This window comes from Ranitomeya variabilis, chromosome 5 (assembly GCF_051348905.1).
Source record: "Ranitomeya variabilis isolate aRanVar5 chromosome 5, aRanVar5.hap1, whole genome shotgun sequence".
In the NCBI taxonomy this organism is placed as follows: Eukaryota; Metazoa; Chordata; class Amphibia; order Anura; family Dendrobatidae; genus Ranitomeya; species Ranitomeya variabilis.
The window spans coordinates 584,043,489-584,062,967 of record NC_135236.1 but is presented as its reverse complement, the minus strand read 5'-3'; the positions used below and the strand labels follow the sequence as shown (position 1 = coordinate 584,062,967).

General features: G+C 45.5%; 1 protein-coding gene across 1 annotated transcript in view; it reads left to right on the top strand.

Moving 5' to 3' along the window:
* The window catches only part of SLC4A9 (solute carrier family 4 member 9), a 1,224,185-nt gene that overhangs the window by 1,189,880 nt on the left and 14,826 nt on the right, over positions 1-19,479 (top strand). Inside the window, exons 19-21 of the mRNA XM_077265989.1 lie at positions 1,979-2,152; positions 6,780-6,926; positions 7,536-7,623. Of these exons, the coding sequence (XP_077122104.1) occupies positions 1,979-2,152; positions 6,780-6,926; positions 7,536-7,589 (375 nt within the window). The 3' untranslated portion in view covers positions 7,590-7,623. The remainder of the gene's footprint in view (positions 1-1,978; positions 2,153-6,779; positions 6,927-7,535; positions 7,624-19,479) is intronic.

Sequence of the window (19,479 nt, the reverse complement as noted above, 5' to 3'; positions counted from 1 at the left end):
ATAGTGCCGACTGGGGACCGAGTACCTTGGGACGGTCACCACCATCAGGTTGCGGAAAGCTTCCGTCTCAACTATCCTAAAAGGCAACATTTTAAGCGCAAGCAGAAGAGAAATTTTAGAATTTAGGACTGTAGCCTGTTGGGCGTTGGCTGGGTATTTCCGCTTGCGCTCCAAAGACTGGGGTATAGACAACTGAAGGCTGTGCTGGGACCAGGACTTGGACAGGCTTGAAGATGGTGCTGCTTGACAGTGGGCAACAACAGGTGCAGGGCTAGAGGCATCTTCACATGCACGGTGTACTTGGGGATTGGCTTCTACGCAAAAGCAGTGGTGTGACCTGCAGACAGTGGTCCTGGAGCCTGGGGTTTGGCCCACAAAGTCAGGTGCTTTGCTGCCATGTGCCTGATCATGCTGGTGGTGGTCAGGCCGTTTGTTTTGCTACTCCTGCTGATTCGAGCATGGCAGCTGCTGCAAATGGCCTGTTTGGGGTTATCGACAGGAAAAACAGTGGCAAAACTGCCTAAAATGCCCAAACTTGGAGCACTCAGATATATGAGGCCTTTTTTGGTGAATTTAAAAAACACACAAAAAAAACCAGTGGCACAAGGCTAGCACACACCACAACTACCCTATGTATGCCTGCCAAACTATGATTTTTAAACAGGCCTCAGTCTGACAGAACACACTGTATATTTTTTTTGGGGGGAGGGGTGAATTTTTTGGGAAAAAAAATGCAACTAGGTATATAGTAAAGAAGCTGCAGCAGCAGCAGACAGTTATGGAGCTTTGGGAGGGATGCAGTGGGAGCAATGGATGCACATACAGTGCCTGCAGGCCTCGCACTGATGTGGATATGCTGCACCCTGCCTACCTAGCACTGCAATATCGGGACCCACGAATTAGCCCTAAAAAGGACTGTTAGTTTCTCAGGAGTTGTGGATTTAACAGTTGCAGACCTACACTAACTATAAAAACCACGATTCTGACCCTATCTCTGCAGCAGCTCTCCCTACTCTCGCTGAGTCCGGAGCTGGATGCAGTGAGCAGGGTGGCGCCAGGTCTCTTATACTTGGGATGATGCTGTGCGGCCAAGCCAATCACTGCACGACCACAACAAAGATGGCTGCGGCGTTTCATGGCCTGGCAGACAATCCCTGAGTTTTGATTGGGTCTCTAAAGTCCACCAAAAATGCTGGGTGGAGACACCAATTACCGCCGAATTATCCCGGAAATGCTCGGTGCTCGGAGAGTACGCCGATTGCACGGATACTCAGGCGAGTAACGAGTAGTGGCGAGCACGTTCGCTCATCACTAATAAGGAAACATCCCCAATTGTAAACATTTTTTAATAAATATCAAAGCTGGCCTGTGACTTTGTCCAATTTTTTTTCTTTGATCCTCTGTGTATTTGAGTTTGACATTCCTGCTTTAAGGGTTCATACCTTTTTTTAATATCCAATAATATTTTGTTACTTATAAGTGGTATAATGGTAGGAGACTTGGACTGCAGTATGGGAGCAGTGGCAGGGACTGGTGGGGGATCAGTAGCAGCTACATTTGTTTTGGAAACACGTTATTGATTCTTAGATTTAAAATTCAGAACAAACTCAATAAGATGATGATAGTCTACAAATAAGACATTTTCTGGAAATACGGATAAAATCATTTGCTGCTATTAATAAACCATTCAGTATACTCAGCTTCAGAATTTCCTCGGCTGTTCACTGCATGATGGTTCTAAAGTCAGCAGGTTGGAAAATCAGAAAGTGGCAGTAAATGAATTGTCATTTAGCAGTTTTGAAAAGAGAGACATAGAAATAGATCCAGTGACAGAGAAGGAAGAACAGAGAGGAGTTTTGATTATATCAGATGCACATAGTTTAGCATTTTGGCTTGAATATTTTTTTTAAACTCCTTTAAACTGTGTATCATTTTCAGTTTTGCATTAACCCACTTTATTGTTTTTTTTCCTGTAAAGTTCACAGAACGGTTAAAATTACTGTTTATTCCACCTAAGCATCAGCCAGATGTTATATACCTCCGCCATGTTCCACTACGGAAAGTTCATTTCTTTACCCTAATTCAGCTATCTTGTTTGATCATTTTGTGGATACTGAAATCAACTGTGGCAGCAATTATCTTCCCACTAATGGTAAATATACCAACCATTTGTTTTATGTGTACATTGTCAATTCAAACATGATCATCATTACTTAGGTCAGAAAAAAAATTCATGGTGGCATGGGTACATAACGACTGCACAGCAGAACATGAAGGCACTTCTTCTGGTACCTTTTAAAGGGAACCTGTCACCCCCCAGGGCAATTTCAAGTAAAAGAGCCTCCTTCTGCAGCACTAAGGCTGCATTCTGTGAAGGTGGCTCTTATGTTTTTGCTCCCTAATAACGCTAAAATATTCAGTACTATAAATTGCGTGCCATACCTGTATTGAGTCCGGGGGTAAGTTTTTTCCCCCTGACTCAACCGCCTCCCAGCCGTCAATCATCCCCTCAGTGCACAGGCGCCGCCTCCTCTGTTTTTCCTCACGTAACCGGCGCCTGCGCTGTGCTCTCAATTTTCAGGCATGCTGCCCTGGAACTCACATCGCGCCTGCGTGTCGTGGATGCCCGAGATCCCACCCCGCAGTGTTATGATTTATTCACACTGTGGGGCTGGGAATCTGGTGCATGCGCAGCTAGAGGAGGGGGCACCCGGTGCACTGATGGGATGATTGACGACTGAAAGGGGGTTGAGTCAGGGGGAAAAAACTGAATATTGCAGCATTATTAGGGAGCAAAAACATAAGAGCCACCTTCACAGAAAGCAGCCTTAGTGCTGCAGAAGGTGGCTCTTTTACTTAAAAACGCCCTGGGGGGTGACAGGTTCCCTTTAAGTCACAGTCTTCTCCTTTTTTGGGGAGAACACTTCTTTAACATGGTATGTTATGGTGCATACCATGACTTTTATACACTGTGTGAACGCGTATCAGATCAAACATAACCTGTATCACGGAGTGCAACTATGGTGTTTTACCAAATAGAACAACAATAAACACTGCAAAGAGGTGTACCATATTACATAGCTATATGATTACATAGGTGTAAAAAAAGACCTAGGTCCATCTTGTCCAACCTTCCTACAACAATTTATACATTTTTTTTGTCACTAAATTATCTATAACCCGCAATGTTATGTGTACTGAGGAAATCATCCAGCCCTTTTTCAGAAGCGGTTATAGTGTCGCCATTATTATCTGTTTTGGCAGGGCATTCCACAGTCTGACTGCTCTAACCAAAGACCCTGTCACAACTATGTTGACGGGTATCTCGGGACCAGGGGCTCTTTCCCTGTCCGTAACGCTATGGGCGCTCTAGCTATCCCTGTTACCCAGATTATTTCTAATGGTGAAGTACATTATGCCAGCACCTTGCTGAGCTTCTGGATCCGCCCTCAGTCTGTTCCCTCCCCCCACCCAGGGAAGAGAGAAGTAGTGGTGTAAGGCAATACACCAACCAGACTAACAAGGTAATACAAACGGGGATAAAGGAAAATACCATTCATACAAATATGAACACAATAAAACAAAGGAAAACACAGGGAGTGGAGTAAGGGTGAAAAATCAAAGTAGTAGGAGAAATTAGTACAGAACTTAAATCAGACTACAATTTTAGCTAAATCCACCAAATGCCTCATCCTGCACCGGCGTCAGCACCCGGCACACCCGGGCAAGTGCCGGGCCCCTGAGCAGGCAGGGGGCCAATTCGCCATCGGGGACACTGGCGTGCTATAGTGCCGGCCCCCGCGAGTGGACCCCCCGCCTGCTTCGGGCCCCGGCACTTGAGATACTTACCTCTCCCGGTTCAAGCACTGCAGCGTCTTCCATCCACTGACTGTGACGTTCAGGTCAGAGGGCGCGATGACGTCACCAGTGCGCGCCCTCTGCCTGAGCAGTCGCAGCACAGAGAGCAGGAAGACGCCAACGGTGAGGAGTCCAGAGCAGAGCAGCATCAAGCAACGAGAGGTGAGTATTTCATTTTTTTTTTAATATATATATTTGGAGCAATATATGGGGACCATCAGAAGGGGCCCATATATGGAGCATTATATGGGGCTAATTCTATACGGAGTAACTTATGGGGCCAATAATATAGGGAGCATCTTGTGAAGCCAATTCTATAGGGAGCATTATATGGGGCCAATTTAATATGGAGCCTCTTATGGGGCCAATTCAATATGGAGCAGTATATGGGGCCAATTACATATGGAGCAGTATAAGGGGCCAATAATATATGAAGCATCTTATGGGACTAATTATATGTGGAGCATTTTATATGGCCAATTATATATGGAGCATTATATGGGGCCCATTATACATGGAGCATCTTATGGGGCCAATTATTTTTAGAGCATTATATGGGACCCATTCTGTAATGAGTATTATATGGGGCCCATTCTGTATGGAGCATCATATGGGGCCCATTCTGTATGGAGCATCATATGGGGCCCATTCTGTACGGAGCATCATATGGGGCCCATTCTGTATGGAGCATTATATGAGGCCCATTATGTATGGAGCAATAGAGGGGGCCCATCATATACTGTATGTAGAATTATATGTGGCTCACTAAATTGTATGGAGCATTATATGGGGTCAATTCCGTATGGAGCAATATATGCCACTCATTCTGTATGGAGCACTCTGTGGTGCCCATTATACTGTATGGAGCATTATATTAGGCTCATTATTCTGTATGGAGCATAATATTGGGCTCATTATTCTGTTTGGAGCAATATATGGGGCTCATTATTCTGTATAGAGGACTATGTGGTGCCAATTATACTGTATAGAGCACTATATGGGGCCATTATACTGTATGGGGCAATATATGGGGCTCATTATTCTGTTTGGAGCAATATATGGGGCTCATTATTCTGTATAGAGGACTATACTGTCCGGTTTCTGACCTATTGTAGAATGCACAATAGATATCACTCTTGTAATGTAAAAAGTAAGTGAAATCTTTGGCATTGTACTATACCTATATTTCTCTGCCGTATCTGTGCATTATGAATTGTGGTAAGTGTTAAAGGGGCCCACCGGGACTCTTTTGCCCAGGGCCCATGAAAACCTGGAGCCGGCCCTGGCCTCATCAAACAACATCTATCCACCAACTCCTGAACCATGCAGCAATGAAGCTAGATCTGGAACTGCCTGTGTGCCAGAGTCCAGTTTCTATAGAAAAGGGAAGTGGCCAACAATGAATAGCTGAGAACCTTAACCCCTTCACGACAGCCCTGCTCTGTCTAGTCGCAGTTTCAGTGTGTTATGGAAACTATTGAAGCAAGAAAAAAGTGAAAAAAAGGGTTTTAAAAAAATGTAAAAAATATCAAAGTTCAAATCACCCCCTTTTGCCCCATTCAAATAAAATAATCAAAAAAGTAAAAAATACATATAATTGGTATCGCTGCTTTCAGAAACACCCGATCTTTCAATATATAAAAATAATTAATCCGATCTGTAGATGTTGTAACGCGAAAAAAATTCAAAACGCCAGAATTACGTTTTTTGGTCACCACAACGTTGCAATAAAATGCAATAACAGGTGACCAAAACATCATATCTGTACCAAAATTGTATGGATAAAAACGTCAGCACAACGCATAATAAAACAGCCCTCACCCAGCCCAAGGTCCCAAAAAATAGAGAAAATTATGCAATTTTTTTTTTTTTTTACAAACTTTGGATTTTTTTTTACCACTTAAATGAGAACCTATACATGTTTGGTATCTACAAATTCGTAATGGCCTGGAGAATTATAATAGCAGGTCATTATGAGCATTTGGTGAACATGGTAAAAAAAAAAAGTCATTGCACTTTTTTGCAATTTCACCGCACTTGGAATTTTTTTCCCGTTTTCCAATACTTTATATGGTAAATGAATGGTGTTGTTCAAAAGTACAATGCATCCCGCAAAAAACAAGCCCACATATATTGATGGAAAAGTAAAAAAGTGATGGCTCTGAGACAAAGGTGACCAAAAAACAGAAACGCAAAAACAGAAAATGGCCCAGGGGTGAAGGGGTTAATGAAGGTAAGCTTCCAGGAGCTCACAACTGAGCAAATTAACCCCTGCACTGCTTGAAGAAACCTGCACTGTTTAATATGAAGTAGAAGTGCTTCTATAGTCAGCTCAGGAGTCTGAGAAATCAGACACCGCTGTCTTCTGGCCCCTCTCTGTCGCGGAAAACCAGAGATAGAACCGTTTCCTATTTACCTGCCGGAATCGTCTTTCTTCCACCTGTAATAATGTGAAGACCTATTGAAAGCATTATTCATAGCTATGAATGATACCTACAGTTCAATGTCAGAAAAATGGCTGAGAACATCGTCCAAAAACATCACTGACCCAAAACTTTCAAAATGCCACAAACAGAGGAAATCCATTGTATGCAGGGTGTGTTATATTGCACTAAAAGCTGGAAACTGACATCCAGCTGCAAAAAAAGCCCTCACCTTTTTTGTTAGTTATTATTTCCAACTTATTAATGTCACACATTGGCTGTTCACCTACTGTCTATGCGTCATTTGCCATAGAATTATCTTGGTCAGTTCTGTGCATTAGTGTTGTAATTGCCCTAATACAATATTTCCTACCCCCTGACAGATGCCATTGACAGATGCCATTGTAACAGCACAATGTTATTCACCGCGCCTTCAGGGGTTTTAATGTTTTGGATGATCAATGTCTACAAAATCTGAAAGCTTATATTGTTTTTCAGCTGTTGGCTCTTGCTTGCATACGAAAAGCAATGGAGTGTATTTTCTCTTTGCATGATCTAAGTTGGCTGGACGATATTTTGCCAGAAAAGATTGTCACTGTTGAGGAACCAAAGACAGAAGATTCAGATTCAACCGACAGTGAAGATGTAAGTTAACATTTCATTAAATGCATTAATTAGAGAACATAGGCAAACTTTATCTATGTTAATTCATTTGAAAAGCAAAATTTTCATATTCAGCTTTTGTGTTCTTGAAGCCCTTGTGCTGTCCTACTTGGCCTTGTTCAGAAGTCCATGAATTACGTATGTGTTTTATCCGTGTTCATCATGGATAAAACAAGTATTTATTATAAACTATGGAGATGTTCACATGTCCGTGTTTTTTTTTTATTGACGTGTGGGAAAAAAATTACAGAGATTTGTTTGTTTTTGAACAGAGTCGCAGATCAAAATTACCCATACAAGTCTATGGGTCCATGAAAATCAAGGACCGCAAAAAAAAGTGTTATTAGTGTGCTGTGCATGTACTGTCCGTGATTAAAGGCACTCTGTCAACACAGTACTGTTCAAACCAAGTGTAACAAAGGCGACCAAGGGAGGGTAGTCAGAGCCGGGTTCTTATAGGCACAGTACACGAATGAAGTCTACTGGGCCAACTGTCAGTGAGCACTCCCCTGGTCCCTTTTTTTTTTTTAAATAAAATAATATTTAGCAGTAAATGTTTTCCATTTTGTTTGTTTTCTTGTTATGCTTTAGACGGAGTTAAAATATCAAGAAAAAGCTCCTGAAATAAACATTTCAGTAAATTAGCAAAGAGATGTAGCCTCTTCTGCAAAGAGAAATGGTAAGCTATGGTTATCAATTGTAACAATCAAATGTTTTCTACTGAGCTATATTGTGCATTTTATAGCTAATTTATTGTAACTTTATAGTTAACTAGCTGAAGACCCCGGCGTTGCCCGGGCATAGTAACTAACTGTGGTTAGTTATAACAAATTACAATGATTATATTGCACATAAAAACATTTCACATCATATACTCAACACTACAGATTTGCAACACAAATTAAATAAACAATTACCTAAGTATTGATAGTATTTTATATTCAGCTCATTCAAGAGCCTTTTGGATAAACAACATTTTTGTTTTTTCCTTCCGGTGCAAAGATGAACAGATTTTTGGCAGTTCCAACTCTTGAACAGGCCATGTATAGTTGACCATGAGAAAAGCATGGAGATTGCAAATTGATCCATACTACTTTCAAGGACTGTCCATGAGCCTTGTTAATGGACATTGCAAATGCCAGTCAAAGTGGAAACTGAAGGCATTTAAAATCAAAAGGCAAATCAGATGGAATTAGTGGAATTCTTGGAATGAAAAGGTCCTCTCCTTTGGCACATCCTGTTGCTGAGCTGTGTATCTAATCATATCCTGTGTGATACCGTCTGTTGAGCTGTGTATCTAATTCTGTCCTGTGTGATACAGTCTGCTGAGCCGTGTATCTAATCCTCTCCTGTGTAATACAGTCTGCTGAGCCATGTATCTAATCCTCTCCTGTGTGATACAGTCTGCTGGGCCATGTATCTAATCCTATCCTGTGTTATTGACTGTTGAGCTGTGTATCTAATCCTACCCTGTGATACTGGGCTGTGTATCTAATCCTATCCTGTGTGATACAGTCTGCTGAGCCATGTATCTAATCCTATGTTGTGTGATACTGGGCTCTCCCTGCAGTCTGTGTCAAAGGGTGGTCTGTGCCGCCACGGTAATAAATTATGTTATTTCCAGCTTTACAGAATGTGACAAAACACTCCGGGATCGCCTTTGCTGGGGTCAAAGGTCACGTGGTTTGTGCATTAAACTCTAAGGGGTACAGCAGGATTCTGAGTAGACTGACCGTAGGTCAGGTTTATTAACGTGAAAGCAATCATAAAACAAAACATAAACATAAATCCTTGCCTGTCCGGCACTAACTAAACAAACACGTTCCTAACTAACAACTGGGGGGGGCTTCTCCCACCTAGCTAACATTACACAGTGCATGAGCACAGCTCTCACTCACGTTTGTCTCACACAGACAGGCATTCTGTGTGCCCCAGGCTGACGCCCACAACCCCCCAGCTGGTCATCTTTTATCCCTGCAGTTATTAACCCATCAGTATCCTGCAGACACTGAGCGGTCTAATTCATATAGGACAAATACCTGGGCGAGATATACCTTCCCCCGACTACCAGACCGACATGACTCTTATATATCCTCCCCCCCTGCTCAGACCACTCCGGTCGAGCAAGAACACCTTCGAAACAGTGCACTCGGGACAGGGCATCAGCGTTCCCCATCTGCACCTCGGGTCGGTGTTCCACCGTAAAAGAGTAAGCCTGCAGGGCAAGGAACCACCGGGTTACCCGACTATTATGGTCCTTGTGGAGGTGCATCCATTTGAGAGGGGCATGGTCCGTGACCAGCCTAAAATTCCTACCTGCCAGGTAATACTTGAGGGAGTCGAGAGCCCATTTAATGGCTAGGCACTCTTTTTCAACCACAGCATACCTCTGCTCATGCACATTCAGTTTCCGACTGAGGTAGAGGACCGGGTGTTCGACTCCGTCCCTCACCTGGGAAAGTACAGCTCCGACACCAGTGTCAGAAGCATCAGTTTGGACCACAAACTCGCTGCTGAAATCAGGAGTCACTAATACGGGCTGAGAGCACAAAGCTCGTTTCAGGCTGTGGAAGGCCTCTTCAGCCGCTGCGGTCCATTTTACCATGACGGAACCCCTCCCTTTGGTAAGATCCGTCAAGGGGGTAGCCATGGCTGCAAAATTGGGTGTGAACCGGCGATAATAGTTGGCAATCCCCAGGAAAGCTTGTACTTGTTTCTTGTTTACTGGCTGCGGCCAGCCCTGAATTGCCTGTATTTTATCGATCTGTGGTTTAACAACTCCTCTGCCAATCACGTAGCCCAAGTATCGGGCTTCTTCAAGCCCGATGTGACACTTCTTGGGGTTCGCCGTTAGGCCTGCGTCCCGCAGGTCATCAATCACCACCTGTACCTTCCGGAGGTGAGTTTCCCAGTCCATGCTGTAAATTACGATGTCATCTAGGTAGGCAGAAGCGTACCGCCTGTGGGGCCGCAAGACTTGATCCATCAACCTCTGGAACGTTGCTGGAGCTCCGTGAAGTCCAAACGGCATGTAGATATACTGGAACAGACCTTCCGGTGTAGCAAATGCCGTCTTCTCTCTGGCCGCCTCGGCCAGAGGGATCTGCCAGTACCCCTTTGTTAGATCCAGGGTCGTAATGTATAGGGCTTTACCAAGCCGGTCGATCAACTCATCGACCCGGGGCATAGGGTACGCATCAAATTTAGAAACCGCATTCAGTTTCCTAAAGTCATTACAAAACCGTATGGAGCCATCCGGCTTAGGTATCAACACGATTGGACTGGACCAAGCGCTGTGCGACTCCTCAATGACTCCTAAGTCCAACATTGCCCTCACTTCCCAGGAGACGGCTTCACGGCGGGCTTCCGGAATCCGGTAAGGTTCTGTGACGATCTCATGTTTCACCAGCTTAGTCTGGCCAGGTTTTTCCGAGAAAAACTGTCGGTTCTGTAACAAAAACTGCTTCACCTCAGATTTTTGTCGTTCCGAGAGAGTCTCGGCAATCTGCACCTCCGGTACGGTAGGTGCGCAAATCGGGCGGGGTATATCCGCTGCTAGGGCAGAGCGGTCCTTCCAGGGTTTTATCAGATTCACATGATAAATCTGTTCTGGCTTTCTCTTACCAGGCTGGTATACTTTATAGTTCACTTCACCAACCCTCTCCACGACCTCAAAGGGGCCCTGCCATTTCGCCAGAAATTTACTATCCACCGTAGGGATTAGGATCAACACCCTATCCCCGGATGCAAAGGTACGGGCCTTAGCACCTCTATCATAACTTTGCCTCTGGGCTCCCTGGGCCTGTAACATATGGTCCCTAACAATGGGCATGACCGCGGCAATACGATCTTGCATTTGTGTTACATGGTCGATCACCGTTTTAAAGGGAGTGACTTGACCTTCCCAGGTTTCTTTTGCGACGTCCAACAGACCACGGGGACGATGGGCGTACAATAGTTCGAAAGGCGAGAATCCTGTGGAAGACTGGGGAACTTCCCTAATGGCAAACAGCAAATAGGGTAACAAGTAATCCCAGTTCTTCCCATCTTTGTCTATCGCCTTCCGGAGCATTTGTTTTAAGGTTTTATTGAACCGCTCAACCAACCCATCTGTTTGAGGGTGATAGACAGATGTACGCAATGGGTCTATTTGTAGGAGCCTACAGAGCTCCTTCATTACCCTTGACATAAAGGGAGTCCCCTGGTCGGTGAGTATCTGTTTGGGAATTCCCACCCGACTAAACACTTGTACCAACTCTTTAGCAATCATTTTGGTAGCCGTGTTTCGTAAAGGGATGGCTTCCGGGTAGCGAGTGGCATAGTCCACGATGACGAGAATATGTTGATGCCCACGAGCGGACCGGGGAAGGGGCCCAACCAAATCCATCCCAATTCTCTCAAATGGGATTCCAATGACAGGGAGAGGTACCAAAGGGCTACGGAACCGAGTTTTAGGTGCAGAGATTTGGCACTCTGGACAGGACTCACAATAGTTACGCACATCACTATGGAGACCGGGCCACACAAAACAATGGGATATCCTTTCTGTGGTTTTCTGCACCCCCAGATGTCCCCCCATTATATGTCCGTGGGCCAGGTCCAGTACCTTCCGCCGATAAGGTTTGGGTACCACTAACCGTTGCACAGTGTCCTCCCCTTTTTTTTCTACCTGGTAGAGCAAATCATTTTCAAGAACCATATACGGGTATGGTAGCCTAGTGTCAAGTTCTACCGGTACCCCATCTATTATTTTTACGTTTTTCCTAGCCGGAGCCAGAGTAGGATCTTTCATTTGCTCGCTGTGAAAGTCATCCACCTGGACTTCCAAACCTGGCAGGCAGGGGGCTGGATGGCTATCTGCCCCCACCTCTCGCTGAGTTTCCTCAGTTTCCTCAGTTTCCCCCGCCATAACTGAGAAGGGGTACTGAAGGTTAGATTCACTAATCTCCCCAGCAGCATCTTCCTGTGGGGTCTCCTCCAGGAGCTCGGGACCTCCGGGTAGCATGGGAGAAGATTCACGGTCACAGCTACCGTGAAGGAGCAACTGATTCTCCCACAACTGCCAGAAAAGAGGAAAATCCCTGCCCAAGATTATATCCTGTAACAATGAGGGAACGAGTCCCACTTTGTGTTGCACAGACCCATAGGGAGTGGAGATACATATGACCGCTGTAGGATATGAGCAGGTGTCACCATGCACACACGTTACAGAAAACTTGTCAGACGGACTAGTTGGACGTGCTATCAGACTGGCTTTCACTAGAGTCACCACACTTCCAGAGTCTAGTAATGCCACAACATTTTTCCCATCTACAGACAATTCACACAGATGTTTTACTGTATCATTTTGACCCGCATTCACACTTACTAGCCGTGTAACCAAAGACATGCGTTTCTTAGAGTCCGTAACGTCGCACTGCATGGGTTCAGTGGTAACAGGACAGTTCGCAGAAACATAGCCCTTCTCATGGCAACGGAAACACCTAACAAGCCCCCTATTGAAACCAGAGTCCGACACCCTTGATCTCGGGGTGCGAGCAGTCCCGTGTTCCTCCCCCACAGTTTTTGGCAATTTTCCTTCCACCGCAGTCCCTGGAACAGTCTTACCGGTTCCACGAGGAGGAGGTACAGTTCGGGTAGTAGCGGTATCATCAGGAAGTCCTTCCGCCACGGAATAACGCTCCACCAAGTCCACCAGTTGATCCGCTGTCGCAGGATTTCCTTGGCTCACCCACTTTTTCAGCGCCGGTGGTAGTACTCTCAGGTACTTGTCCAGAACGACCCACTGGATTATCCCCGGAGTTGTCAGTACCTCGAGTTGCAGCCATTTCTTTATCAAGTAGATCAGGTCGAACATCTGCGATCTCGGCGGTTTATCTTGCTGATAGGTCCACTGATGTACCCTCTGTGCACGGACAGCCGTCGTCACACCCAGCCGGGCCAGGACCTCAGCTTTCAGCCTCTCAAAGTCCTGAGCGACTTCCGGGTCCAAATCATGGTAAGCTTTTTGGGCCTCACCGGAGAGAAACGGAGCAATTAGATCGGCCCATCTTTCCTTCGGCCACTTCTCTCTCAACGCTGTCCGCTCAAACGTTGTCAGGTACGCCTCGACGTCATCTTCTGCGGTCAGCTTTTGCCAGTATCGACTCACATGGATCCTCCTGGACTCTGCTTACGGGTCAACCTCAGGCATGCTCACCAAGCGTTGCGCCACCTGTTGGAGAAGCTGGCGGTCTGCAGCCGTCATGTCCAGTAGCTCCTTCAGCTGTGCGGCCATCAAGCGATTAGCTTCCTGCTGTGCCGCAGTGGCCTGCTGCTGTATGGCAGTGGACTGTACTAGGGCTTTCACCACGTCTTCCATACTGTCGCCTGTGCCACGGAGTGCCTGCGTTCTCCACCACAATTATTATTATTATTATTTATTGTTATAGCGCCATTTATTCCATGGCGCTTTACAAGTGAGGAGGGGTATACATAATAAAAACAAGTACAATAATCTTGAACAATACAAGTCATAACTGGTACAGGAGTGAGGACCCTGCCCGCGAGGGCTCACAATCTACAAGGGATGGGTGAGAATACAGTAGGTGAGGATACAATGTGACAAAACACTCAGGGATCGCCTTTGCTGGGGTCAAAGGTCACGTGGTTTGTGCATTAAACTCTAAGGCGTACAGCAGGATTCTGAGTAGACTGACCGTGGGTCAGGTTTATTAACGTGAAAGCAATCATAAAACAAAACATAAACATAAATCCTTGCCTGTCCGGCACTAACTAAACAAACACGTTCCTAACTAACAACTGGGGGGGCTTCTCCCACCCAGCTAACATTACACAGTGCATGAGCACAGCTCTCACTCACGTTTGTCTCACACAGAAAGGCATTCTGTGTGCCCCAGGCTGACGCCCACAACCCCCAGCTGGTCATCTTTTATCCCTGCAGTTATTAACCCATCAGTATCCTGCAGACACTGAGCGGTCTAATTCATATAGGACAAATACCTGGGCGAGATATACCTTCCCCCGACTACCAGACCGACATGACTCTTACAAGAAGGACAATAGCACCATAGAAATGATAAGAATAACAAGCCTCAGTTAACACAACTGTCTTCAAGGAAAACTGCTCAGCTTCTTATAAACAGCTCTGGTAAAATGAAAGATGCTTAGTGATTGGTTGCCGATACACACACACACACACACACACACACACTCATTTTTATAGATATAAATGTTGCAAAACTGTGATAACATAGGTGAATATTTTACTCATTAAAGTTTACCTATGGAATAATGTACATTTACCAGAACATATGATCCCAAGGCTAAATCACTGAATTCCCAAACTACAGTGAAACAGGGGTCCTGACTCCTGAGTTGCTTCCTTTAGTTTCATAGACTTGGAGCAGAGTAGTAGCGTTATCGCCCACAGCTCAGCTGACATTTAATTTAAGACCACCTTTATGCAGAGGAATGGTGGATTAGGGTCCTTTGCTCCAGTAATCAGCTGGGCTCTTAAGGGTGCCATTTAATTTATCACATATTCCACGATTAGGTTGATTGCTTGGGTCATATAGTGCTGGGGGCATAGAGTGCTGCGGGGACATAAAGTGCTGCGGGGCATAAAGTGCTGCGGGGCATAAAGTTCTGAGGGGCATAAAGTGCTGCGGGGGCATAAAGTGCTGGAGGCATAAAATGCTGGGGGGGGGGCATAAAGTCCTGAGGGCATAAAGTGCTGCGGGGGCATAAAGTGCTGCGGGGACATAAAGTGCTGGGGGCATAAAGTGCTGCGGGGCAAAAAGTGCTGGCGGGCATATAGTGCTGGGGGGCATAAAGTGCTGAGGGGCATAAAGTGCTGAGGGGCATAAAGTGCTGGGGGCATAAAGTGCTGAGGGGCATAAGGTGCTGGGGGGGCATAAAGCACTATGTTCCTAATGTGAACAAAATAGAGGCATGACTTCTCTAGAGCACCTCTCTAGAATAAACTGTCAGAGTGGTAGAATAGTCTTTGTTCTTCTACTTCGTTTTATTCTGTGTAAGCTTTGTGTTTTGGGTATATCTGGTCGCATCCAGTGCAAAATATGGAGCTTAACCCCTTAATGACATCCGATACGCCTTTTAACGGCGGTAGTTAAGGGTAATTAAACCACAGCGACGGATGGGGTATCCGAGACCCCAAAGAACATAATTCGGGTCATTTTTTACTGACCCCGGGTTGCGATCGCCGGTAATTAACCATTTACCGGCTGTCGCAAAAAAAGCGTGATTTGCCATGTAACGTATTTTTCCGACTATAAGACGCACTTTTTTTCCTCCAAATTTGGGAGGAAAGTGTGGGTGCGTCTTATAGTACGGATATAGCATGTGGGGAGGGGGGCAGCAGCGAGTGGGATCACAATGATATCCCACTTCAGGATGTCCCCGCTGCCTGAATCAGCTGCTGGGGAAACCACATGGCCCCGCTGATTAAGTGCAGTGAATATTCAATAGCGGCTCCCCGCCCACCGATCAGCTGAGCGGTGAGCGGGGAGCAGCAAATGAATACTGCACTTAAGCAGCGACACACAGTTTCCCCAGCACTGATTCTGGGGAGAATCTGTGTGTCCGGGGGAGGAGGCAGCAGCAGCAGGGGCCAAGAGATCGCTGCATACCTGCCTGTGCTGGACGCTGAGCTGTCTGTGGTGCACAAGGAGGACCTGTGTGATGTCAGAAGTGGGCGGGCTGGAGCATCACATGGCAGCTCAGAGCCCTCCCTCTTCTGACATCATCATAGGTCCTTCAGATTCCCACCTAGAATCTGCAGCTTCCTCTTATGTCCTGCGTGTGCGCTGTGGAAAGGCAACAAGAGAGAGGGCTCTGTGTGTGCAGCCATGGGATGCTCCAGCTTTTACCTCACCACAGGCTGGCTGCCACAATTAAGAGGTTAGTCTTTACAAAACACAATAAAGCACTCTGCCACTCCTTTGGTGAACTATAACTCCCAGCATGTCATAGGATCTGCAGGACATGCTGGGAGTTATAGTTCTCCCATGGGATTTTAAAGCAGCACTCCAGTGTTATTTTGCAGTGCTGGAGTGGTGCTTTCACTGTAAGCCCTGTGCCCCCATTCTTATACTCACCGTCCAGTGTCTTCATATAGTATACAGACACCACACTGGTCCCGCAGCTTCCAACATAATAACATACTATTATATATAATAACACCACATATAATATTATGTTATTTATGTTATTAAATATTTTACCACTTTTTTTTGCTTCAAATATTTTTTTCCCTATTTTCCACCTCTAAAACCTGGGTGCGCCTTATAGTCCGGTGCGTCCTATAGTCCGAAAAATACGGTAATTTCTTTCTCCTCTGATGTGATCGCACATTGGAGGAGAGAGAAATAGGGTCCCTGATCACCCCCCCCATACTTATCAGTGTGTCCCGGTGCTCCTTGGCCCTCCTGCTTCCTCCGGTGGGCGCCGCCATCTTTATCAGGGAAAAAATGGCGGGCGCATGCGCAGTGCGCCCGCCGAGATCTGCCCGCAGGCACCTGGCAACAATAGGAAGATTTTTCCTATTGGTTCATTTTGGTCACTGTGATAAACCCAATCTGTTGTGAATTCCGTTCTGTGGTTATGAATGGTACTTTTGTTAGTTCTGCCCTTGGGCTCCCTCTGGTGGTTTCGAGTGGAACTGCTGCTCCTGGAGTTTAGCCGCAGCAGCTGCTTTCACTAATCGGCTCCCCTGGCCTTGCTATTTAACTTGGCTCTGGTCTGTAGTCCATGCCAGCTGTCAATGTTCTCTGGGTTGGATTCAGATCTCTCCTTGGATTTCTCTGATGGCCTGTCCATTTCAGCATAAGATAAGTTCTTGCTAGTTCTTTGGTTGTCCATTTGCTTTGGACTTTACTGCTCAGTTTAAGTTATGTTTCTTTTTGTCCAGCTTGTCATTATGCATTATTCAGGCTAGCTGGAAGCTCTGGGGAAGCAGATTACCCCTCCACACCGTGAGTCGGTGTGGAGATCATTTTTGTAAACTCTGCGTGGATTTTTAGTTTTTAATACTGACCGCACAGTATCCTTTTCTATTTCTGTCTATCTGGATTAGAAATTGGCCTCCTTTGCTAAAATCTGTTTTCATCTCTGTGTATGTCATTTCCCTCTCTACTCACAGTTAATATTTGTGGGGGCTATCTTTCCTTTTGGGAATTTCTCTGAGGCAAGATAGTTTTCTATTTCCATCTTTAGGGGTAGTTAGTTCTTAGGCTGTGACGAGGTGTCTAGGGAGAGTCAGGAACACTCCACAGCTATTTCTAGTGTTGGTGTTAGGATTAGGAACTGCGGTCAGTAAAGCTACCACCTCCTCAGAGCTTGTCCATGATTCATTTTACCCACCAGGTCATATCAGTGCTTCTCCGTAACCACCAGGTCATAACACCAATCACAGTGATCAAAATAAAAAAAATAGTAAATAACCCCCCCTTTATCACCCCCTTAGTTAGGGAGAAATAATAAAACAAAGAAAATTTATTTATTTCCATTTTCCCATTAGGATTGGGCTAAAATTAGGGTTAGGGTTGAGGCTGAAATTAGGGTTAGGGTTGGGGCTAAAATTAGGGTTAGGGTTGGGGATGAAATTAGGGTTAGGGTTGAGGCTAAAACTATGGTTAGGGTTGAGGCTAAAATTAGGGTTGGGGCTAAAATTAGGGTTAGGGTTGGGGCTAAAATTAGAGTTAGGGTTGAGGCTAAAATTAGAGTTAGGGCTTAAATTAGGGTTAGGGTTGGGGCTAAAATTAGGGTTAGGGTAAGGCTTCTTTTACACTTACCGTGGATTTGCTTCCCGTTTTTGCAGTCCCAATAGATTTCTATGGGGCCGCAAAAACGGGCAGCAATAATTCTACGGAACGCAGTATGGCCGTGAGGGCCGTATTTATGGCTATGAAAAAATATTGAGCCTGCTTGATATTTTTCACGGCTAATGGACACGGCCCCCATTGTAATTCAATGGGGCAGCAAAAAAAATGGAAGGTTGTTTTTGCAGTGCACCGTGACTTCCGGTTTTGCGGACCGCCGTTTTTTTTTCCAATACTTTTGCCATAGTATTGCAAACCCGAAAAACGTCAATCCACAAGTTTTTTGCAGTACAAGACCGTGAAAATTGGGGCAATACAGCCCACAAAAAAGCCCGCAATAACGGGCCGCAAAAAACCCGGCAAGTGTAAAGAAGCCTTAGGTTTGGGATTATGGTTAGGCTTCGGATTAGGGTTAGGGTTAGGTTTGGGATTAGGTTAGGTTTGGGATTAGGGTTATGGGTGTGTTGAGATGAGGGTTAGGTTTGTAATTAGAGTTGGGATTAGGGTTAGGAGTGTGTTGGGGTTAGGGTTGTGATTAGGGTTACGGTTAGAGTTGGGATTAGGGTTAGGGGTGTGTTGGGGTTAGGGTTGTGATTAGGGTTGCGATTAGGGGTGTGTTGGGGTTAGAGTTGGAGTTAGAATTGGGGGTTTCCACTGTGTAGGTACATCAGGGGGTCTCCAAACGTGACATGGCTCCACCATTGATTCCAGCCAATTTTGCGCTGAAAAAGTCAAATGGTGCTCCCTCCCTTCTGAGCTCTGCTGTGTACCCAAACAGTGGTTTACCCCCACATATGGGGCTTCAGTGTACTCAGGACTAATGGGACAACAACTTTTGGGGTCCAGTTTCTCCTGCTACCCTTGGAAAAATTAAAAAAATTGGGGCTAAAAAATCATTGTGGAAAAAAAGGATTTTTTATTTTCACGGCTCTGCGTTATAAACTTCTGTGAAGCACTTGGGTGTTCAAAGTGCTCACCACACTCTAGATAAGCTTCTTGGGGGGTCTAGTTTCCAAAATGGAGTCACTTGTGGGGGGTTTCTACTGTTTAGGCACATCAGGGGTTCTGCTAACACAACATGACACCCGCAGACCATTCCATCAAAGTCTGCATTCCAAAACATCACTACTTCCCTTTCGAGCTCTTCCATGCATCCAAACAGTGGTCCCTGTTATGACCCCAATGGCGAGGGTCTCAGAGGAACGTGGAAGTCTGCAGAATACAAAAATCCAGCTCATAGGGCAGTGGTAACTGGGTTGACCATATATCTACTCCTAACGCCAACACTAGAAGTAGCCGGGGATCATTCCTACGTTGATTCTAGATGACACGCGCCAGCCGGAGAATCTAGCTACCCCTAGTAGAGGAAAACAAAGACCTTTCTTGCCTCCAGAGAAGGGGACCCCAAAGCTGGATAGAAGCCCCCCACAAATAATAACGGTGAGGTAAGAGGAAATGACAAACACAGAAATGAACCAGGTTTAGCACAGAGAGGCCCGCTTACTGATAGCAGAATAAAGAAAGGTAACTTATATGGTCAACAAAAACCCTATCAAAATCCACACTGGAAATTCAAGAACCCCCGAACCGTCTAACGGTCCGGGGGGAGAACACCAGCCCCCTAGAGCTTCCAGCAAAGGTCAGGATATAGATTTGGAACAAGCTGGACAAAAATACAAAACCAAAACAAATAG